General features: G+C 46.9%; 1 protein-coding gene across 2 annotated transcripts in view; it reads left to right on the top strand.

Annotated features, from left to right (window-relative positions):
* The window catches only part of GFI1B (growth factor independent 1B transcriptional repressor), a 58,971-nt gene extending 36,267 nt beyond the window's left edge, over positions 1–22,704 (top strand). The window contains exons 5-7 of one of the 2 annotated variants that reach the window (XM_086924750.1): positions 12,588–12,725; positions 16,901–17,066; positions 19,812–22,704. In XM_086924750.1, the coding sequence (XP_086780876.1) occupies positions 12,588–12,725; positions 16,901–17,066; positions 19,812–19,984 (477 nt within the window). In that variant the 3' untranslated portion in view covers positions 19,985–22,704. The remainder of the gene's footprint in view (positions 1–12,587; positions 12,726–16,900; positions 17,067–19,811) is intronic. The other variant, XM_086924751.1, reaches the window with a different exon arrangement.
* Positions 22,705–23,353: the final 649 nt, after the last annotated feature.

Raw genomic sequence — 23,353 nt, 5'->3', positions numbered from 1 at the left:
ACCAGCATGAGAGAAGTGCCAGGATTGGATGGAGAGTGGGCTGGCCGGACAATCCTTCAGGCCTCGTAGGCCTGTGCTTGGCCTCCACACAGCTGTTTAAAACAGCTGGGTGGAGAGCTACAAAGCGCGCATGTCACTTTGGCCGGCGCAAGACTGCCGGTCAAACTGACATGCGCACTTTGGCGTGACCAGCTCCTCCAGTCTTCTATTCTGCCAATCAGGCAGCAGAGGAGGACAGGCCTCCATTTCTCCCGGATGGGCAAGCTGGCAGCTATAGCACACCAAACTTGAAAAATAAAATGGCAATCCAGGGGGGTGGGGGGTGGAGGGCGTTGCTCCCCCGCCCTAACAAATAACCGCTGCTGGGTGTTCTTTGGTGAATTCCCTCTCATATTAAGCTTCAACTTTTAACAGACTCACATTGACGTCAGTTAGGAGCAGCCTGGGGTAGCAGCTGCTATACCTGGCTTACCTCTTGTCTCTGACGTTGCTCTTACTACCCAGGGTCAAAGGGTCAACCTACAGGAACGAACAGTAGATTACCTGTACACTTTATGTCCTTCCCAACCATGCCACCCGTCTCTTATCCCCCCAGTAGCCTAAAGGAGGCCGTTCTGGGCGGGAGGTAGGATATGGCGTCATGTCTGTGACGTCACGGGGGAGGGAAAAGGTGCACGGTGTCACTTCCGGTACCCCTTGCATATTGGTCCATTAACATCCATCAGAGCTCATGAGGCAACCCGTCCATGCCGAGGACTGCACTGTGCAGCTGAAGAGAGATGGTTGCAGAGAGTCCACCGTGACAGGGAAAGACAGACGTTTCATCCTGATACTTGTCATAGAAAAAAAGAAATATTCAAATGTTCAAAATTCCTAACCTGAGTAATCTGAGCCCTAAAACTAATGCTTGCAGTTATACAAACTTTATGGTGCAGAGCTGCGCATCGAAAAAAGGGTTGTTAATAGAGGTGGAAGGAGTACTAATCTGGCTTCCAAAGTTTTGGTGAAGTTCACAGGTTGCAGAGTAAATGTAAAATGTGACTTGTATAGCGCACTACTCACCCGCAAGGGTCTCAAGGCGCTTGTACGAATACCGCTGTGGAACCCATCCTGGCTTTCCCTGTGAGGCGTCCACTCCTGGGCACCCCCAAGGTGGAGGCCAGGCATCCTTAGCGTTGTGGGGGCCGTTGTGGAGATTAAGCAAGCTATTGCCCAGAGTTGCAGAGTGGGACTCCATGATTGGAATAGGCACCGAGGCGAGAATTAATTATCAGGTCTGTGGAAGTTTGAGCCCAAGACCCGCCGAGGCAGGGAGTTGAACCCTGGTCCCGGGCTAGACCTCTGCATCAGAGTCTGCCGCTCTAACCATTGAGCCACACTTATACCAGCCTTGCAAAACTAGGCTTATAGAAGAATTTTTGTAAAATATATTTTGGGAAAATAAGTCTACCTCTGCTGCGCTTTGTTCCAGAAAACCAATAATGTTGATTTTATTGCTAGCAATGTATACTGCTTACTTCTCAACAGAGCCATCTTTAAGGTGGTGCGATCGGTGTAGCCGCACCAGGCACTGACATCACGGTGTCCTGTGTTTAAAAATAACTTATGGGTTTAAATGCAGGTGTTGCTGAGTTCCTTGTGCCTCCAGCCGTTTTCAGGCAACAATAAAAATGTCAAGATAAATCTGGTGATTAATGTTCCTGCTGGAAGAGGTAGGAGTTTTGTCTAGTGGCAGTTTTGACTCCTCCATAAGTAGCGCACAGGGTTAAAGCGCATGTTGCAAAGAATGTGTGTAATGCAGAACACAGAACTGAGTGTGAGTGAACTATGAGTAGCGCTATTAAAAGAAATGTCAGAGAGGGGCCCTGTTGGAGGGAATTCGTGGAGAAGGAGGTCATTGGGAGCGCCAAAAAGCTCATTGCACCGGCCGCCACCAGCGCTAAAGCCGGCCCTGCTTCACAACCCTTGCAAAGATTGGTAAGCTTCAGCAGATGATTGTGGAGGAAAAAGTTTGGGACTTTCCAGAGCCCTGGTCAGAACCAAGGCGCAGCTCTGGTGCGCGTCACCGCAGCACATCTCTGCATTAGGGAACGCAAGGTTAACAAAGCTGAAGAAAAGGTAGCACAAAGACTCACACATCCAGCTTGAGGCCTAAATCAGAGGCGCTGTAACAGAAAAGCATCCGATTTGGGGAGGAGGCGCTAAATGCAGAGTGGAGTCCATCAGGCCTGTGTGGGAGGGACTGGTGCCCCCTGCTGGTATGAGAGGGGGATGGTTTCAAGGTGCTATATTGTGGGGCTTATATATGGCGTTTTGGCGTAGGGCAGCTCAGCAGGGCATCTTACTGCGCGGCCCTACGCCAAAGTGAGCGGGCAGGAATGCACCGTAATCAAGCAATACAGCGCATTCCCATCCGTTCTCCATGTGCTGGCGCCGTTTCGGCAGCCGTGCGCCAACGTCGGCCTCTTCCACCGTGGTGCAAAGGTGCCTCTGTTGCATGCAGGATTGTGGGCACCTTCCTGCACAAAAGCAATCCTCCGTGGTGTTTTCCTCTTTTTATCTGCGCTGCAGAATGAAGATAGTGGAATGAACAAGGTGAAATAGACATATTTCTCCTCGTTGCGCCTCACCTCGGGATGCTTACAGATTTGGCCCTTCCCCAAGTTTACTTGATTTTGTAAAGGTTTGATGCGTGGGAAGCCCACCGCGACACCCATGGAACGCCTCCTGGGCGCAGAGTAAGACGACACAGTATTTTGCGCGGCATCACCTTACTCGTGGTTTATGAGGCCACTCAAAGCCACGCAGGGTTTCTTTGCGCAGCTTCATAAATCCAAATGAGACTCTGCCTCACAAACACCCAAACTTTAAATAGAAATGTATGTGTCCTGTAAAGCACACTGCTGCCCTGAGGCGTCGTGGCACTGTGGACCGCTGGGGAACCCGTCCTGGCTATCCCTGTGAGATGGTCCCTACTGGGTATCTCCAAGGTGAAACCAGGCATCCCCGGCGAATGTGGGGGGCCGTTGTAGAGATGAGGCAAGCTAATGCCCAGAGTTGCCGAGTGTGATCCCTGGTTAGAGTGGGCACCGAGGCAAGAATTATCGAGTCCACTGACCATGGTCCACGACCCTGCCGCGTCGGGAATTGAACCCTGGTCCCGGGCTGTCCTCTGCTTCCGGGTCTGCCGCCTCTAAGCAGTGAGCCACGCCACTCCACTGTAGGTGCAAAAGTGACGCAGGTTCTCATGAATAAGCCCCTGAGTGTCTACCAGAGGTCACAAAACATGATTGTTACATTCTAGTAACGCATGGAGTAAGGAGATCAGGCGCTGTCCAAGAGCAGGCAAGAGGCTTCGAGGCACTATTTAAGAGCCCAGGAGCACCAAGGCACGTGCTCAAGCCCCTGGACCAGGCAAGGGACAAACCCCCCTTAGTCTGTTGCATGTGCGTTTAATTGGCAGAGTCGTAAGCAGATCTGCTTAATCATTTGCAGTAAGGCCTCTTGTACTTTTCATATATGTAGCATGAACATGTAAATGCTTCGACTCCTACTGTACTTGTGAGGGTTGTTCGGTTAAGTTTGGGGACTGCAGCAGTTTGCTCTGAATGTGTGCTAGGGTTCACATGTTTGTATATCACTGTCCTGTCTCTGTTTACTGCTCTTTTCATATTTTCTGTACTGTGCCTTGAAGCATGATGCATCCGTCATTCTGTGCGCTACACAAATGGGACAAACATGTAATGACAGTGCCTGCTAGGAAGGTGCAACGTGACTAAAGCTGTCACAGTAAGTGGGAAACCCAAAAGCCCCTCATTATGAGAGGCCAGGGTGAGTTTGTGCTCATTTTTGCATCAGGTTAAATCCGACAGCATTTGGTTCTGGATTCCCCCGGTGCAGTGAGCACCTCTAGTTCTGAGTTTCCCTCTGGAAAGGGGGAATGACATGCCCAGTTCATCCTTTTCGCACCAAATTTCACAAGTCTCTGAGTTAAAAAGGACATTTTCCACAGATACATTTTGAAATGCTTGACCTGCTGACATACATGGAAAAGTGCAGCAATTAAAACAATACGTATTATTATTTTTATTATTATTGACATTTGTTGAGCGCACGGCTACCCCCAACCGGGGTGTCCCGGCGCTGAGGATTGCGAGCAGATGGGGCGAATATTAGCAGCCAGAGAATAAAAAGGACTTTAATTGGCCCCTGAATTGAGATTCGGTGTCAATGAGACGAAGGCTGATGGGTAGAGAGTTCCACAGTTTAGATTATATACGTATAATTTTGATCTCTGTGCAAACTGGTGTTTATGCCGAAATTTCAATTTAACGCACCATGCGCAATGCGGGATGGACCGCTTGTGATATGGTCATGTCTAATGCTCACTTCGAAAACAGCCAAAGAGCGGCTTGTAAAAGATCGCGGGGCATATTATCAAGGGCGGGCGATAACATTATGGCCGCTTTAACATCCGTTGTCGGGTAAAAAGCGGCAATAATATTATTGCTTTATAAACAAGAACATGCTAGTGCGTGTTTCCTTGTCTTAGCGCCCCTTGTCAGCACGCCTTGCATCGCATCGTTAATGAGATGCAAAGGAGGCGTGCCTGACAATACCCCATGGGAAAATATCGCTGACCCAGCTTCGTGAAATTATCAACGAGGGGTAGTGATATTTGAAATCGCGTTAACTATGCCTTAATGCTGGAATTTAACATCTGTAAATTCCAGACTGAGGCATACCTAACATGGGGGGAGGATTGTGTGGCTGAGATCACAGGCCCTATCATCAGGATATCGCAGTTTTCCATGGAACATCGCTGGAAAACCAGCGTTGTTCCATGGAAAACGGCGATATCCCCACTATTGCTGGAATTCTTATCGCCTCGGTGATACGTGTTTGATAATAACGCGCTAACAAGGCGATAAATTCCAGCGATAGACGGCGATAAATAAAAAAGGGCTAAGCGCGCTTTGCGATATTTATCGCCATCTATTGTTGATATGCCCCACAACTCTAAAAAAAGAAACTAAAACAAAGGAAAAGAAGAGAAAACCAAACACCACCATCTAACTCAAAGATAGGGCAGCATATAGTGGACCTTAGCAAATGCCCTGCACCCCCTTACCAGCAGCCCCTCAAGCTGCCCCTCACGGCATCACCTTCCTGAACAGCGCACGGTGCAAACAGTGAACACAGGCTGAGAAACAAGGAGAGAACTTCAGAATGCTGGGATAAGAAACCTGTAAAAGGCAACATAGGAAAATACTTTAATATAAAAAGAGTTTCCAGATTCCCCTGATGTTGAAGGTCATCTCAGTGTCAGGACAACGGCTGCAGCAGCCTCTCAAGAGTCCTTCCTGATCACACCCAAGGAAGGGTCGCTCCTTCCACTTGCCATGGTAACACCCGCACTTGATAAACTTATAAAGGATGCTGAGGGGGGAACCTAAGAGGGTCTCAGTGAGGAGGGTAAAACACCAGGGCAAAAACCTGCTGGGCAATCTTGGCGATTCTTGACTGCGGACGATGTCAGTGAGCAGCACCTAAACCCTCCAACATAGCTTGTTACTGTAAGCAGGGCTGGAATTAGAGGTATCAGCTAAAACCTAAAGCATAACCTGCAAATCTAAGCACGACCTGGAACTAGAGGCATCACCTAGAACCCTACGCATAACCTGCAAGTCTAAGCAAGACCTGGAACTAGAGGCATCAGCTAAAACCCAAAGCATTACCTGCACGTATTAGCACGACCTGGAACTAGAGGCATTACCTAAAACCCAAAGCACAACCTGCACGTCTAAGTACGACCTGGAACTTGAGCCATCACCTAGAACCCTAAGCATAACCTGCAAGTCTAAGCATGACCTGGAACTAGAGGCATCAGCTAAAACCCTAAGCATAACCTGCACATCTAAGCACGACCTGGAACTAGAGGCATCGGCTAAAACACTAAGCATAACCTGCACGTCTAAGCACCACCTGGAACTAGAGGCATCAGCTAAAAACCTAAGCATAACTTGCAAGTCTAAGCACGACCTGGAACTAGAGGCATCAGCTAAAACCCTAAGCATAACCTGCACATCTAAGCACGACCTGGAACTAGAGGCATCAGCTAAAACCCTAAGCATAACCTGCACATCTAAGCACGACCTGGAACTAGAGGCATCAGCTAAAACCCTAAGCATAACTTGCAAGTCTAAGCACCACCTGGAACTAGAGGCATCAGCTAAAACCCTAAGCATGACCTGCACATCTAAGCACGACCTGGAACTAGAGGCATCAGCTAAAACCCTAAGCATAACCTGCACATCTAAGCACGACCTGGAACTAGAGGCATCGGCGAAAACACTAAGCATAACCTGCACGTCTAAGCACCACCTGGAACTAGAGGCATCAGCTAAAACCCTAAGCATAACCTGCACATCTAAGCACGACCTGGAACTAGAGGCATCGGCTAAAACACTAAGCATAACCTGCACGTCTAAGCACCACCTGGAACTAGAGGCATCAGCTAAAACCCTAAGCATAACTTGCAAGTCTAAGCACCACCTGGAACTAGAGGCATCAGCTAAAACCCTAAGCATAACTTGCAAGTCTAAGCACAACCTGGAACTAGAGGCATCGGCTAAAACACTAAGCATAACCTGCACGTCTAAGCACCACCTGGAACTAGAGGCATCAGCTAAAACCCTAAGCATAACTTGCAAGTCTAAGCACGGCCTGGAACTAGAGGCATCGGCTAAAACCCTAAGCATGGCCTACAAGTCTAAGCACCACCTGGAACTAGAGGCATCAGCTAAAACCCTAAGCATAACCTGCACATCTAAGCACGACCTGGAACTATAGGCATCAGCTAAAACCCTTAGCATAACCTGCAAGTCTTAGCACAACCTGGAACTAGAGGCATCGGCTAAAACACTAAGCATAACCTGCACGTCTAAGCACCACCTGGAACTAGAGGCATCAGCTAAAACCCTAAGCATAACCTGCAAGTCTAAGCACAACCTGGAACTAGAGGCATCGGCTAAAACACTAAGCATAACCTGCACGTCTAAGCACCACCTGGTAGTTTTGGTGGTGTACCGCCCTCCGTGGGGTAAGTCGGAGTTCCCAGATCTATTCGTGAACCTTGTGCAGGATCTATGTTCAAGATACGACAACATGGTCATACTAGGGGGACTTTAATTATCACTGGGAACTCAGCTCCAAGGAAGGGCAGGCAAGCCAAATTGATGAAGCTTTACTAACGCTAGGACTAGACCAACAAGTAAGAAGCCCTACACATGCGAAAGGACACATGTTGGACTTGGTGTGGACGACATTGCCGGCACAGGGGTCGCCGAGTGCAACGCCTTGTGTCTGGTCGGACCACTACATTGTGAAAGGAGAACTCCTGATCACACAAAAAAGGAAACCCGAAGAGGGGCAGAGGGTGGTGAGAAAATGGAAAAATGTCAATGGAGATAGATTGGTGACATATCTCCTAGCGAACCCACCCTTGAACCCGGGTGATAAGAATCCGGATGCTCTCCTCAACGATCTGGACGGTAGACTTCGGAAGGCGGCTAACCATGTAGCGCCAGCACGAAGGGTCAACCTAGTGAATAGAGGCTCTGGATCTCCCTGGTATAACGATTCTCTTAGGGAGAAGAAGAGGGTTTTGCGCAGGAGGGAAAGAGCTTGGCGCACAGCCTATGATATCAAGGCGAGAAGTCTCTATTTAATGGAACTTGCGACTTACAAGCGCGCTATAATAGCCAGGAAGGCCGAGTTTTATGAAGAAAGAATCAACGCAGCCATAGATCCATAGAAAGAAATCTTTAGGGTACTAAATGAGCTCAGGAAAACGAAAGAACAGAGGCCGGAGTTTACCTGGGAGGACTGCCAGAGATTCCAGGATTTCTTTACCAGTAAAATAACTGTTCTACTCTCTGAGATTGCTGGCGCTCCCTTACACGACTGCCCCCCACAGATTATTCCGGCTAAGAAGTGGGTGGACAGCCCTTTAGACATCTTACCCTTGATTACGAAGGAGGGACTGTCACAGTTTATGGGACGAGTTAAATCAGGATCCCAGACTGACCCTTGTCCTCCGGAAATATTTAAACTGGCGTTGCCAGGAATGGAGGAGGAGGTTTTAACACTCTTGAATTCATCCTTAGCATCAGGAAAGGTTCCGCTAGCCTTTAAGGAAGCTCGCTTAGTTCCTCTGCCAAAAAAACCAGGGGCAGATGTGAAATGCATGAAAAAGTTTAGACCTATATCGCAGATTCCCTTCCTTGCCAAAGTGTTGGAGCAGCAGGTACTTCCCTGCCTTTCGGACCATCTGGAAAGGAACAGCCTGCTGGAACATAATCAATCGGGATTCCGTGCGAATCACAGCACGGAATTGGTTATGCTAGCCATTCTAGATGAGCTCAGGAGTAGGGCGGACAGGAAGATGCCTGGTGCTCTGGTGTTGCTAGACCTCTCCGCGGCGTTTAATACCGTGTGTCATAAACAACTATTGTCGCGGTTGAGAGATTTTGGCATCCAGGGCACAGCTCTTACCTGGTTTGCATCCTTCCTGTCAGGAAGGACCCAAAGAGTGCAGCTGGGTGAATTAGTCTCCACAGCAATGGCAACATCATGTGGAGTGCCGCAGGGGTCAGCCCTGTCGCCGCTGCAATTCAATATATACTTACAACCATTGATTGCCCTCCTCAATCAAATGGACTGTCAGGTATACAACTATGCTGATGACACCCAAATCCTCATCCAAATGGATGAGGTCCCTGGGGTGTCCACAAGGATGCAAAACATCCTTAAGCATATAACTAACTGGATGTCACTAAATTCTTTAAAAATTAACCCTGACAAGACTGAGGTTCTACCTATCACCTAGGCGGGCAGTCCCTGGCATGATGGGTTCTGGCCCTTAGAACTCGGTCCACCCCCAGTACCTGCAGTGACGGTTAAGAGTCTAGGCATCCATGTGGATGACAAGCTATCCATGCGGAAGCAAGTTAGCATGGTGGTCGGAACTTGTGTTGGACTATTACGTCAACTCAGGAAAATCGCACCACTATTGTCATTCTCAACCTTGAGACAAGCGGTTTCCGCAATGATACTCTCAAGGTTGGACTATGGCAACTCACTCTATATAGGATTGCCCCAAAAACTTCTCAACAAATTCCAAGTAGTGATGAACAATGCTCATTAAGACCCGTCTAACTCCATATATACCGGGCAGGGCATTAAGATCTACTGATGCCTCTCGCCTCACCCAACCGCGCGCTAGATTAGCTACGGTGGGTGGTCGTGCGATTTCAAATACTCTCCCTGTAATATGGAACAACCTGCCGATCGATTTGCGTAGGGAGTTCAATTTGATGGCCTTCCGCAAGAAGTTGAAAACTGTCCTATGGCAGGAAGCTTGGGTAGGGTTATAAGGCTGGCTGTACCAATTTAGAAATCTGTTTGTTTGTGCTCACTTCGGAATTTAGCGGTGCTACCTGGACAAGCGCGTAGAGACCCCAGGGTATAACGCGCTATATAAATTGAATAACATAAATAAATAAATAAATAAATAAACTAGAGGCATCAGCTAAAACCCTAAGTATGGCCTACAAGTCTAAGCACGACCTGGAACTAGAGGCATCGGCTAAAACCCTAAACATAACCTGCACGTCTAAGCACGACCTGGAACTCGAGGCATCAGCTAAAACCCTAAGCATAACCTGCAAGTCTTAGCACAACCCGGAACTAGAGGCATCGGCTAAAACACTAAGCATAACCTGCGCGTCTAAACATGACTTGAAACTGTAGGCTTCACCTACAATTCTAAGCGTGGCTTTGAACAAGAAGGCGTGGACCCCAAGCTTCCTGTTAAACCCTAAGTCTAGGCATGACTCTAAGCTCAAAGGACACAAATAGCTCCAGCATAGCATTAAATTGTCTGTCTAATCTAAGAACTAAATATTTTTCGTAGTAATTTTCCATAGACATATTTTACCTGGTAAAAACTAACTACACAGTCTGAGCGATTTAACAAAACGTCGACGCTTTTCATTGGTCAAGAAACCTCCGGGAACAGGCGCAATAATCATCTGTGTCCTTGGAGTATTTACTCAGAACTCTGACCTCCTAAACTACAGTTTTGCCCCCCCCAACTACCATGTACAATACTGTATAAATTTGTAAATAATTGTCACTGAATTTGTTTCACTATTCACTTTGTTCACCAACAGTCACTATTCACATGTTTTTAACAGTTATTGAGTTTAATAAGGAATGAAGAAATTCCAGTGTATTACAATGGTGACTTTTTCTTACATAAAAATCTTGAACTAAATCTGTTCTCAGAGAGGTGTATTTGAATGTAATTAACCATCATTCTTCTGCATAATTTATGAGCTAATATTGCCTTAACTTAAAGTAATTTGTTCAACCACCCGACAGAACCATTTCTTGTTTAACTACACAGTCTGAGCAGCTGAAAATACAACTCTATTTTAACGACTTCTCTGGACAGGACTGTTTTCTTTCCTCTCTAGGCTCATTCCCTTCCCTTGAGAACATTCCTTTCATACTTCGAACATCCCCATGTTCCTAATATATCTTCCCCTATTGGAAGCTTCTACCTGTGCCTTTGTCAGCAGTGCTGTTGGGATGGAAAAGTCCTCTGCATGGTAACAAATGTACACCCCTGAGTGCTCAACAGTACAGTTGTCTGGATCCCTAATGCTGATTTTTGTTGTCATATGCAAACACGGATCATGTGTGTGAACCATGACATAGGCCTGTCTCATGGATTGCGGTCTTGTTGGACAGGGAGTGGCACCCAAAGGCCCACCCTCATAGGGGTGAAAGGCTACCGCCTTCACCAGGAGACAAACAGCACAAGTGTGGAGGTGGCAGCATACCGTCGCGTGATCAGTCGGAGTGAACAGGTCCTTTTTAACCTATGTCACAGGAATGAGGCCTACAGGCTCACTTGCATTTAAAGTTCCTTTGCTGTATGCTTAACTCACCCTTGGCCTACATGACTTATATGTGAAGTGCTGCTCAAAGCCGGAGTGGCGGCTCTGCTCTGGTTGTACGTGTTCCTGGGAAGGGTACAATACACGTATTGAGTAGTGCTGTGTGTGCATTGTAAGGGTGGGCAGCGAGCTCTGCTCCACTCACGGAGTGTGCAGAGTGTTGCCTACTCCGCTCTTCAACTATAGGCAGAGTAGGCAGCACCCCACACACTCCGCGGCCGAGCGGAGTTGACACCATCCCCCACCTGCCACCCGCCCTATTAACAATAGTTATAGAAGCTTCAAAACCAATATAAAGTATTAAAAAAAGACTTACCTGAGCTGCAGCGTCCCCGGGCTGCCCTCTTCCTCCATCGCGACTTCTTGCTGACAACTGAACATGCACGAGTGCTCGCGCATGCGCATTTCTAGTGAGGTTTAATATATCTGGCTCTCTGGTCCTTGTATCCACACTTCTTCCGCGAGAGAGGCTTTGACTGCTCTTCAACGGCTACCACTGAGAGTCAAGTGCAGAAGGGTTTCTTGGCCCCGTTGCTCAGGATCCATAGTAGGTCAGGCCCTGGGACATCAGGAGTAAAAGAGCTCAACCCCCACGGTTGAATATAGTAATCCCTGCGTGCCCGTGGCCCACTGAAAAGGGTTCTGAAAAAGTGCAGTCTTTTTTACGCCACATATGTCTCTCCTCATGTACTTAATGATATGTACAGAATTTTACTCAATAAGAACATCTTTCTACACTGCCATCTTCTGGTCGCACCCTGGAGCTTAACTCTTTTAGAACATAACAGAGCCTAGGATATGTATGAGCTATCCATGCAACTGGATGGATGGGTAGGTGGGTGGGTGGGTGGGAGGATGGAAGGGTGGGTGGATGGGTAGGTGGGTGGGTGTATGGATGGGTAGGTGAGTGGGTGGATGGGTGGGTGGATGGATGGATGGATGGGTGGGTGGGAGGATAGATTGACTGATGGATGGATGGGTCGGTGTGTGGGTAGATGGGTGGAAGATAGATTGACTCATCGATGGATGGGTGGGTGGGTGGATGGATGGGTGGGTGGATGGATGGGTGAATGGATGGATGGATGAATGGGTGGATGGATGGATGGGTGGGTGGGTGGATGGATGGGTGAATGGATGGATGGATGAATGGGTGAATGGATGGATGCATGGATGGATGCATGAATGGGTGGATGGGTGGATGGATAGGTAGGTGGGTGGGTTAATGGATGGGTGGGTGGATGGGTGGATGGATAGATTGACTGATGGATGGATGGATTGGTGGGTCGGTGAATGGGTGGATGATAGATTGACTGATAGATGGATGGATGGGTGTGTGGGTGGTTGGGTGGATGGATGGATGGGTTGGATAGGTGGAGGGATGGATGGATGGAAGGATGGGGATGGATGGATATAAGGAGGGATGTTGCATTGATGAGGGATGTAGGACGGGATGAATGGATGTTTATTGACCAAGATCTTGCTGAAATCCCACTCTCTGTACTGTCACCCCCTTCTACCCCACAAGTGTGAGTTGACTGGCTGCCATTTACTTTTTCCCAGGTGTTCTCCACGCCACATGGGCTCGAAGTCCACGTGCGCAGGTCCCACAGCGGCACCCGGCCCTTCGCGTGCGACATCTGTGGTAAAACATTTGGCCACTCAGTGAGCCGGGAACAGCACATGAACATCCACTCTCAGGTACGTCTCTGGCGAGCACCCATGGTCACCTCCTGCTTTGATTTCGCCACTTTCCCCCAAATCGCCTTGGCTGTCTCGCAAGCCCCACCAGGGCCTCTGTTGTCACCCTCTTCTAAAATGCTTGGTATGTCTTTGCTCCTAAGTCAGAACCACCTGAACAAATTAGCTGAATGAGTTATTATTAGTATTATATAGAACAATATACCATGAAATTGGAAACCGTGTAGATGTGCTGTAACCCTGGGTTGAATAGGGGGCATACATACAAGACCGGCCTTTTTGTGCAGAAACCTAACCGAAGAGGAGATTATAGTGCTCATTTAGAGGTGGGTGTGAGGGGCGGGGGGGCAGCATATGCTCTTGCACGGGGCTGCTGGAACCGGTTTCAGAGTGGGGTGCTGCCATCCATGTTTACGTCATTGAAGTCATAGGGATTTGGACAAAGCCAAGCACTCAGCAGGGGAGTGGTAAAGGTGCAGTGCGTAGTTCATTTTGGGGCACACTGTCGGAAACACACTATGAAAGCATGGGGTGGCAGTGCACTGTTGTTTACATACAGCACATCTCCATTGAAATGGCCACTAAATATGCCCAGACGTAGAGTTTTACTGATAAAACTATAAAGCATACAAGCAATAATGTTTGGAAATCAGGTTTTAGCAAATATTTAATTTGTGCATCACCAAGTGCATTGATTTGCTGTGATCCAATTATGATCTTTATTTCATTACACTTCAGGATTACAACGAATGTGCTTCATTGGGCTTTCCCATCTGCTGATATATTCTGAAATATTAAAATGTTGTGTGTGACAAAAAAATGACATCCTACAGCCTTTCATTTTACACTCCCAGAACCTCTGCAAGATTGTCACTGTACAAAATCCTCTTACTTGCAATCAAAGAAAGAAAAGTAAATACCATTCTCCATGTTGAAAGAATAAGAAGCATTTTGCCATAAGACAAAGCCTGACACTCTGTTTTTGAAGCACAGCAAAAGTGACATGATAAAAAAACAAAAAATGTAAAGGCATCTTTATTGCTCATTCAGCTTCTTATCTCCAGCATGGTTATGTTATGTTATGTTATGTTATGTTATGGTTATATCGGAGGTGCTGCAGCGACCCCTTCACCCCTGCTTCCGGCACCTATGCCCTTGTGTGGTCCTCTCTTGCTGGAATTATGCCATAATGCGGCTGCAGTGCATGCGGCATGATTATAGATTTGCTGCATTTGTCACCTAATCCATCGTCTGCCGCATAATCTGCAGATTTTAACGAAAACAAAATATTTCTTGCTCAAATAGTTCAAGAGTTACTAAAAATGCAGCAACGTGTCTTGCGGGCAGAAGAAGGTCCTTTCCAAAGGTTGCCTGGTCACCTTCCTGTTGTTGATACCTATTTTGGGATGTTAAACTGGTACTAAAGAGGTGCACTCAATGCCCAAACATTGCAAAAGTGAAAGTAATACTATAGCAAAATGTGTCACATTACGCCACATAATTTGTCGTTTCTTGCCACATAATAAACTTAAGCCTGCTGCATAATTTGGTCCTCCTCTGCCACATAATTCCACTGTCCCTGGTTGTAGGGTGTCGTTTAAGCAGATTAATGCAAACGCTTTATGGCGCTGTCGGCCATGTAATCATGGCTTTTCTGTCCCAGCCCCTGGCGGTGACTCAGAGATCCCTCCCCGGTCCCATCCGGTTGGTTTCTGGCTGCAACTCAACCTACAGCCTGGTCTGAGCACAGAAGATCGCCTGAGACCTGCCCGGCGGCGGCACAGCTGTGTGCGTGGATCTGTCTAGACCAGAGCCCACCTGCATTGTGGGTCTTTGCATCACATGGATCCTGTCCACATTCTGGGCCATCCCTGCGCCCCTTGCCTGGTTCCACCTCGGCCGGCCTTGCAATCTCACAAGCCCTGCCCTGCAGAGAGCCAGCCTGGACTCGAGTCTGAGAAGAAGGGCGGACACCGATGCTCTCCAACCTTGGACCCACCCCAAGAGCCAGCAGTCTGCCCATGCCTGGACATCAGGAAAGCTCTGCTGCGCCAGGACATCTGACCAGGAGCAGATGCTGGGAGTGGTTTTGTCCTGTGTCTGGGAAGAAGGTCAGGGGTGTGGTTGAAACACTGCCCGGGGGGCCTTAGTGGAAGCAGCTGAGGTTGTGCTGCCCAGCGAGAGGGCAAGGGCTGGCCGCTACCCAAGAGGACAGGCCACAGGGCCCAGTTGCCAGAGCCCTGGATGAAGGGGGCAGCTGGCAGTAACTGGTGGCGGTGAATGCCAGTCATGTGGGCGCTCCATGTACCTCAATCAGGGGATTATAAGCACGCTACTCACCCGTGAGGGTCTCAAGGTGCTGGGGGAGGGGGGTCCGCAGGTCTGTTTAGCCGAAGAGCCAGGTCTTGAGAGTCTACCTGAATGTTTAATGTGACCGTCTGTTCACAACATCAGTTTGGGGAAATGTTGTGGTTCCAGCCCATTTGAGGCAGGAACCGAGCTCTGCTGACCTGTTCCCGGTGCCCACCATTGTCACCAAGTGCCAGAGCCGAGAATCACTATTGCCTGGACACTGGAACGTTCACCTTTCACCAGTCTAGTGATACCCTGAGCCCATGATGTGCCTGTGGTGGGAACCAGAGATCCCTTTAGGTGGTGAACTCTTGGGTGTTTAAAACATGTTTGTGCTGTGTGACATGTTTAGCAGCGTAACTGCAACCGACGACCCCCCAAAGACAGCCGGAAATACCCCTCATCTTTCTTAAAGAAGATAACTTTAGCTGTTGTCCCCAATGTGATCTCGAATGTAGCGCCTTAACCTCTTAAGCACTATAAAACTGTCAACCCTCTCGGTTGTGCTTGGCCCTCTTGTTTTTTTTCGAGTTGCTGACTATGATAGTTTAACTGCTGTATAGCTCCCATATATCAATACAATCTACTGTTTTTATAGGTCTGGGATTGAGTTTATTGTATATGATTACTGTAACTAAACATACATCCTGCTGCTGGAGTAAATGCTATGGGGCGTATTTACAAGCCCCCTTTGCCGGCGGTGCGTCACTTTTTCCCATATTAAAAGTGAGGTACGAGGTACGGGTGGCGCAATCGGCTTCTGATTAAGCCCCCGATCACCCAACTCAGACCTCCTGCATAGTGAAGTGAATGCGCTCCATGGCTCATCCAACTGGGTCTCATTGGTCCCCCCAGCCCCCTTGGGTAATGACTGGACCCACTCAAGGTACTGGTGAGTAGCTGTTGATGGACCGAGGCCCCACAGACAAGGCCTTACCGGCACAGACTCCAGTGGACGGGCACTGCAGGGGACAGCAAGGTCCGTTCCTAGTTACTTCCAATATTAACACATATCAGAGGCATAGGGGGCAGAGTACTTCGTTGAGGCTCATACAGATTAGTCATGTGGCAAATTTGGTAATGAAATCCGTGCATTAACCTGATCTGGGGAAGGCCAATCCAGCTATAAAGACAACGCTTCTCTACGAATTCAACATCCTAACGCCGCGACACTTCGCAAGAAGTAGCTATGCGCTTTACAAGATGCATTATTATTATTAAGGCCCCACGCGTAAAGTGTACTCACAGCTCGCGACTTCAGCGGTGTCTACGGATCTTCTGATGGATTTGAGCTCAGCCGTGTGGGCCACAATAGTGTTCCTCGGCCACATGGGGAGGTGGGAGACGGTTTGAGGTGTATCTTGCTGTGACAAGTCGAAATATAAGCTATGTTCAATTCTTCTTTATAGCTCTGTTTATCGGTATTAGTTACCTTGTCTAATTTAATGCCAACAACATTGTATGGCACGATAACAAGGGCAAAATCGCGACATACAAAGCTATCCTAGCCTAGCTATTGATTCCAAGAATATCGTGAAAGTACATCGGTAAGTATGGATTCACTTTTATTAACTGCACATCTAGATACCTTGAAGATATATGTGTCATCAAAGTACATGTATGCACCTTCACAATATGTTAGCATTCGATATTCAGGCCACAATTTATTTGTAAATCCATATTTCGCCCATTGTATTCCAGTAGTATACTCTCGCAAGGTGTCGTGCAAGCCTCAAGCCACTTTGTTGAAAACTTGTGTGAATTAGGTTTCCAAAAGTTGATAAAAAGGTAAACCTGTGCATTGGGGTCTTATCCCCCTCCAGGAGCGAAGCTTCGAGTGCAAGATGTGCGGTAAGACCTTCAAGCGGTCGTCCACGCTGTCCACCCACCTCCTGATCCATTCGGACACCCGGCCCTATCCGTGCCAGTTCTGTGGCAAGCGCTTCCACCAGAAGTCCGACATGAAGAAACACACCTACATCCACACAGGTAAAGACCTGCCCAGTGGGTACTGGAGTCTGGGGTCCAGAATGGGATTTAAAGGAGGGTCTGTGTGCTGTTCTTCAGGTGACCTATTCTTATTTGAAGGAGGTTCTGTGTGTGTTGGACTTCAGGTGACCTGTTTGAATTTGAAGAAGAGTCTGTGTGTGTTGGACTTTGGGTGACCTGTTTGTGTTTGAAGGAAGGTCTGTGTGTTAGACTTTTGGTGACCTGTTTGTGTTTGAAGGCGGGTCTGTGTGTTGGACTTCAGGTGGCCTGTTCATATATGAAGGCGGTTCTGTGTGTTGGACTTCAGGTGACTGTTCGTATTTGAAGACGGGTCTGTGTGTTGGACTTTGGGTGACCTGTTCCTATTTGAAGGAGGGTCTGTGTGTTAGACTTCAGGTGTCCTGTTTGTATTTGAAGAAGGGTCTGTGTGTGTTGGACTTCAGGTGACCTGTTTGTATTTGAAAGAGGGTCTGTGTGTTACACTTCAGGTGACCTGTTCTTATTTAAAGGAGGGTCTGTGGTGACCTGTTCGTATTTGAAGGAGGGTCTGTTTGTTGGACTTCAGATGACCTGTTTGTATTTGAAGGCGGGTCTGTGTGTTGGACTTCAGGTGGCCTGTTCATATATGAAGGCGGTTCTGTGTGTTGGACTTCAGGTGACTGTTCGTATTTGAAGGAGGGTCTGTGTGTTGGACTTCAGGTGACCTGTTCCTATTTGAAGGAGGGTCTGTGTGTTAGACTTCAGGTGTCCTGTTTGTATTTGAAGAAGGGTCTGTGTGTGTTGGACTTCAGGTGACCTGTTCGTATTTGAAAGAGGGTCTGTGTGTTAGACTTCAGGTGACCTGTTCTTATTTAAAGGAGGGTCTGTGGTGACCTGTTCGTATTTGAAGGAGGGTCTGTTTGTTGGACTTGAGATGACCTGTTTGAATTTGAAGAAGAGTCTGTGTGTGTTGGACTTTGGGTGACCTGTTTGTGTTTGAAGGAAGGTCTGTGTGTTAGACTTTTGGTGACCTGTTTGTGTTTGAAGGCGGGTCTGTGTGTTGGACTTCAGGTGGCCTGTTCATATATGAAGGCGGTTCTGTGTGTTGGACTTCAGGTGACTGTTCGTATTTGAAGACGGGTCTGTGTGTTGGACTTTGGGTGACCTGTTCCTATTTGAAGGAGGGTCTGTGTGTTAGACTTCAGGTGTCCTGTTTGTATTTGAAGAAGGGTCTGTGTGTGTTGGACTTCAGGTGACCTGTTTGTATTTGAAAGAGGGTCTGTGTGTTAGACTTCAGGTGACCTGTTCTTATTTAAAGGAGGGTCTGTGGTGACCTGTTCGTATTTGAAGGAGGGTCTGTTTGTTGGACTTCAGATGACCTGTTTGTATTTGAAGGCGGGTCTGTGTGTTGGACTTCAGGTGGCCTGTTCATATATGAAGGCGGTTCTGTGTGTTGGACTTCAGGTGACTGTTCGTATTTGAAGGAGGGTCTGTGTGTTGGACTTCAGGTGACCTGTTCCTATTTGAAGGAGGGTCTGTGTGTTAGACTTCAGGTGTCCTGTTTGTATTTGAAGAAGGGTCTGTGTGTGTTGGACTTCAGGTGACCTGTTCGTATTTGAAAGAGGGTCTGTGTGTTAGACTTCAGGTGACCTGTTCTTATTTAAAGGAGGGTCTGTGGTGACCTGTTCGTATTTGAAGGAGGGTCTGTTTGTTGGACTTCAGATGACCTGTTTGTATTTGAAGAAGGGTCTATGTGTGTTGGACTTCAGGTGACCTTTTCGTATTTGAAGGACGGTCTGTGTATTGGACTGTAGGTGACCTGTTCGTATTTGAAAGAGGGTCTGTGTGTTGGAGTTCAGGTGACCTGTTTGTATTTGAAGGAGGGTCTGTGTGTTGGACTGCAGCCGACCTGTTTGAATTTGAAGGTGGGTCTGTGTGTTGGCCTTTGGGTGGCCTGTTTGTATTTGGAGGAAGGTCTGTGTGTTAGACTTTGGATGACCTGTTTGTATTTGAAGAAGGTTCTGTATGTGTTGGACTTCAGGTGGCCTGTTTGAATTTGAAGGTGGGTCTGTGTGTGTTGGATGTCAGGATGTGTTTTTTTTTAATTTTCGTATAAGCGTCTGCTTGGTGACGGATCAGTTGACTTATGTTAGTTAAAGCTGACCTACGAATTGGAATGTAGTAGAAGTTTGATATTTGAAACGGGTGTTGGTGTTGGAGCACAGGTTTACGTTGGGCATCTAGAAGACCTGGGTACTGGAGCTTAGGTTAGCTTTGTTTTTTGAAGGTGCTGTGTTGCAGAGCTGTTTATTTTTGGTACTGGATAGGGGTCCTTGAGGGGAGCTCTGGGCTGATTTTTAGTCTGTTATAAAGGTTTGGCTGTTGGGTGTCAGCTTATTCTGTCCTTGCTGTATTGGGAGACTCTTTTGATGGCAGTGTGTGATTGGTTGGACTTTGGTGGTGGTTCCTGTTTGAACCCGGGGTCAGTGAAGATGTCTAATTATGGAAGCCATAAGTACTCTCCTCTTGGTCAGGAAAGGACGGTGGAAAAGTGGTCTGGGTTATTTTGGCAATGAATGACCTCTCCTTCGGTCGCCTAGCCTGCTTCCTGTAAAGGTCCATTTCTGCTCCAACCACAGCATGGGTTTTTTTAGGTGGGTGTGGCGTGGAGTATTTTAGTAGGTGAGTTCTCAAGTTGTCAGGCTCTTGTTCCTTGTTTTAGAGCCCATCACCCTGAACTGATCTCTTTCCTTCCTTGTGTTTCAGGGGAGAAGCCTCACAAATGCCAAGTCTGTGGCAAAGCCTTCAGCCAGAGCTCCAACCTCATCACACATAGCCGGAAGCACACCGGGTTCAAGCCCTTTACCTGTGACCTGTGCGGGAAGGGATTCCAGCGGAAGGTGGACCTCCGGCGCCACCGCGAGAGCCAGCATGGCTGAAGTAGTGCCTGTTGGTCTACTGGAGAAGAACCACCATGGCTTAAGGTGCAACTGGCAACCGTCGCAGAGCCAGCACTGGTGAATGTGGGACCAGGGCAGATGAACGCTTGACTTGTGGAACTGGGAAGGCCAACACAAAGGAACTTGTAAGAGCCACCTCATTGAATGTTTCGGTGTGGATACATGTGCATTAGGCGGTGCTAGGAGAGTTGTACTAGTGGACACTTGCCCGGCAGCAAGACCAACCGCTCTTTGCACTGACGGGCTCCTGGCGACCACATGAAGATGGGATAGTGGTCGAGGTTGTGATGCGGAGACGGGAGTAGGGGTAGATACTTGAGGGGTATACCGCCCAAGACATGTACACGCATGTGCACGGGAGTAGGGGCAGAGACTTGAGGGGTATACCACCCGAGACATGTACACGCATGTGCACATGCACACACACACACACACACACACACACATACACTCTCTCTGTTTCACAAGTCATTGTGAGTTTGGTTAAAGAGTGGCCATCAGGTTTGGATCTGACTATAGTCCGAACCCCCAGATACTCACCCAGTTCATCCAAGGCCCATTGAGGAACTGGAAAACCAGAGTTCAATCTTTTTCTAGATGCTACACAGGGTCCTGCTGCAGACATTTCTGTGCTTAGTGGTTTCACTTTCACGATTAACACTAGTGACTTGGGCTACTTTAAGTGCCAGGTGTGAGTATAATAGGGATGGGTTCTGCTGGGACATGCACACACAAACAGCAGGGGTCTTTAGTGACACTGCCACTCTACCACAACAGACTGCAAGCGTCCATCACAGTTCACTTCAGAGACAAAAACAGTCTTACGACAAACAGTAGGAAAAGGCTGTTGCCATCCCAAAGCAAGGGAGTGAAAACACAGAATATTTGAACATATGTGCTAACAAGTGACTTGTTCTATTTTCGGATGTAAACGGAACTCTGCATACATTTCCCATGCATGCCTTTACTCCGCAGTCACTATCCCAACTGCGAAGTTCCACGCATTCCTTTACCACGCAAGTCATTACCACAACTTGCCTTAGGGGGGCGCTGGACTTTGGAATAGTATAAATTACTATTGTAAGTCCAGTAAGTGTGTCAGTTGGGAAGGTGTTGGACTTAAAATCCAACACCAGTCCAGCGACTAAAGCAAGTCATTGTAACGACTTGCGTGGTAAAGCAACGCATGGTAACGTCGCAGTTGGGGTAGTGACTGCGGAGTAAAGCAAGTCGTGGTTCTACCTGCGGTGTAAAGGATGCTTCCCTTTGTTTTTTCCTTCTGTGAGGCCTAAGTTTCAGCGCTAAATGAAAAATAAATGAAAAGTGCCCAAAAACTGCAACTGATTTTCCAAAGGTGCTTTCACTGGAGTGATCTGCATTTGATTAGGGCTCCGGATAGTTACTGAGGCGAGCTTTATACCTACAGGGGGAACAAAGCTTGCGTTGTTGATGCTGCTGTGAAGTGCTGTCCACTTAGTGTCTTTCAGGTGCTCCCTGAAGGGAACATGAATTTGTTCACAGACAATCTATACACAAGTCTGAATGTGCTTAAAGTGTTTTTCTCTTCAGAGGCAGTTTTGACTATTTATTAATGTAGATGTGGATGACTTATAATGTAGATGAATGCCAGGCTTTGGGAAATTCGATGCAAACAGCATTGTTAAGTGTGTACTTTAAGGTGACTCATGAAGAACCTCATGTAAGAACAGTGCTCAGAAACTGTGTTCATCTCATAAAGCAGGACTTCCAAACATTTTTGAACGACAACTCACTTTTTGAACGACAAGCCTTCACGATCCACATGAAGCAGGTGATTTTTTTTAATGTAAATGTAATAAAGCATTGTGTGGCAGAACACTGTCATTACAGACAGCGCATTTTTATTGTCGTAACCACCTAATTGTGCCCAGACATGCAGCTTTACTGATAAAACTATACAACACACAAATGAGAATGTGCGTGGATCGGGTTTCAGTGAATATTTATTATTTGTGCATCACCAAGTAAAGTGTCTTGATTTATTTTGATCCAATTAAACTCTTTGCTTCATCAGATTTTACAAATACAAAACAATTGTTTCATTTTGCTTTCCTAATTGCTGAATGTGTACAGTTCATTTAAAGGTATTTACATTTTGTTATGTGTTACAAAACATTACATCCTACAGCCCTGTCTTTCACACTCCCTGTACTTTAGCAGGATTGTCACATAATACACTTTACTTTTCTTTCTCTCACTGCAAAGTGAGAGGAGTTTGTAAGCACCAATCCCCATGTTAAAACAAGCATTTGCAATGCAATAGGTCTCGCATTAGGAAAGTTTGAGCTATTGGTATTGTAAATTACACAGTTTTTATTTATGTGTTAGTTTTGAAAATAGAGAACTTAATAGCTTTGTCATTTACAATGCTAATAGTTTTAACTTTCGCAAATGTGACACCTATAGCATTTGTAATGCAATATGTGTTGTATTTACGTGATTTAGATGTGTTGATATTACAAATAACAATGGCTTTTACATTTTTTATATTTAATACTTAAATAAAAGATATTGCCATTTATAATGGCAATAGCTTAAACTTTTGTAAATAATTTTTGGGAAGATTATGTTAATTGTATTTTATTGTGACGAAAATCCAAGAACAGAAGTGAAATATTAACATCTTTTTGTGACATTTGTAATAAAGCTTGAAACGTTGAGAGAACATATTTGAACCAGTTGTAGAATCGTTGCACAGATTGATGCTGTGGTGGTGCTGAGTGATGTTGTGGTGGCGATGAGTGATGCTGTGGCGTTCAGTGATGCTATGGTAGCGCCTAGTGATGTTGTATTTCCCATGAGTGATGTTGTGGTGGTTCTGAGTGAGGCTGTGGCGAAGCGATAGATAGATAGAGGCAGGGCTATAGAGGGAGGGCGATAGATAGATGAAGGGAGGGCGATAGATAGATAGAGGGAGGGCAAAAGATAGATAGACAGAGTGATGGCGATATATAGAGTGAGTGAGTGCGATAGATGGAGTGTATTTATGTTGCATTGAGTAGTGTAAGTATGAGGTGTGTAATTATATGGCACTGAGTGGTATTATGTGTAGTGTATTTACGTTGCATTGAGAATAGTAATTATATGGCGTGTAATTATGTGGCATTGAGTGGTAATATGGGGAGTGTATGTTGTATTCAGTAGAGTAATTATGTGGCACTGAGTGGTATTTGGAGTGAATGTTGCATTGAGTGCAATGTAATTATGTGGTGTGTATTGTGTGGCACTCAGTGGTATTTGGAGTGTATGGTGCACGGAGTGCAGTGTAAATATGTGGTGTGTAATTATATGGCACTGAGTGGTATTTGG

This window comes from Lissotriton vulgaris, chromosome 5 (assembly GCF_964263255.1).
Source record: "Lissotriton vulgaris chromosome 5, aLisVul1.2, whole genome shotgun sequence".
NCBI lineage: Eukaryota > Metazoa > Chordata > Amphibia > Caudata > Salamandridae > Lissotriton > Lissotriton vulgaris.
This window is presented reverse-complemented; position numbering and strand designations above follow the sequence as displayed.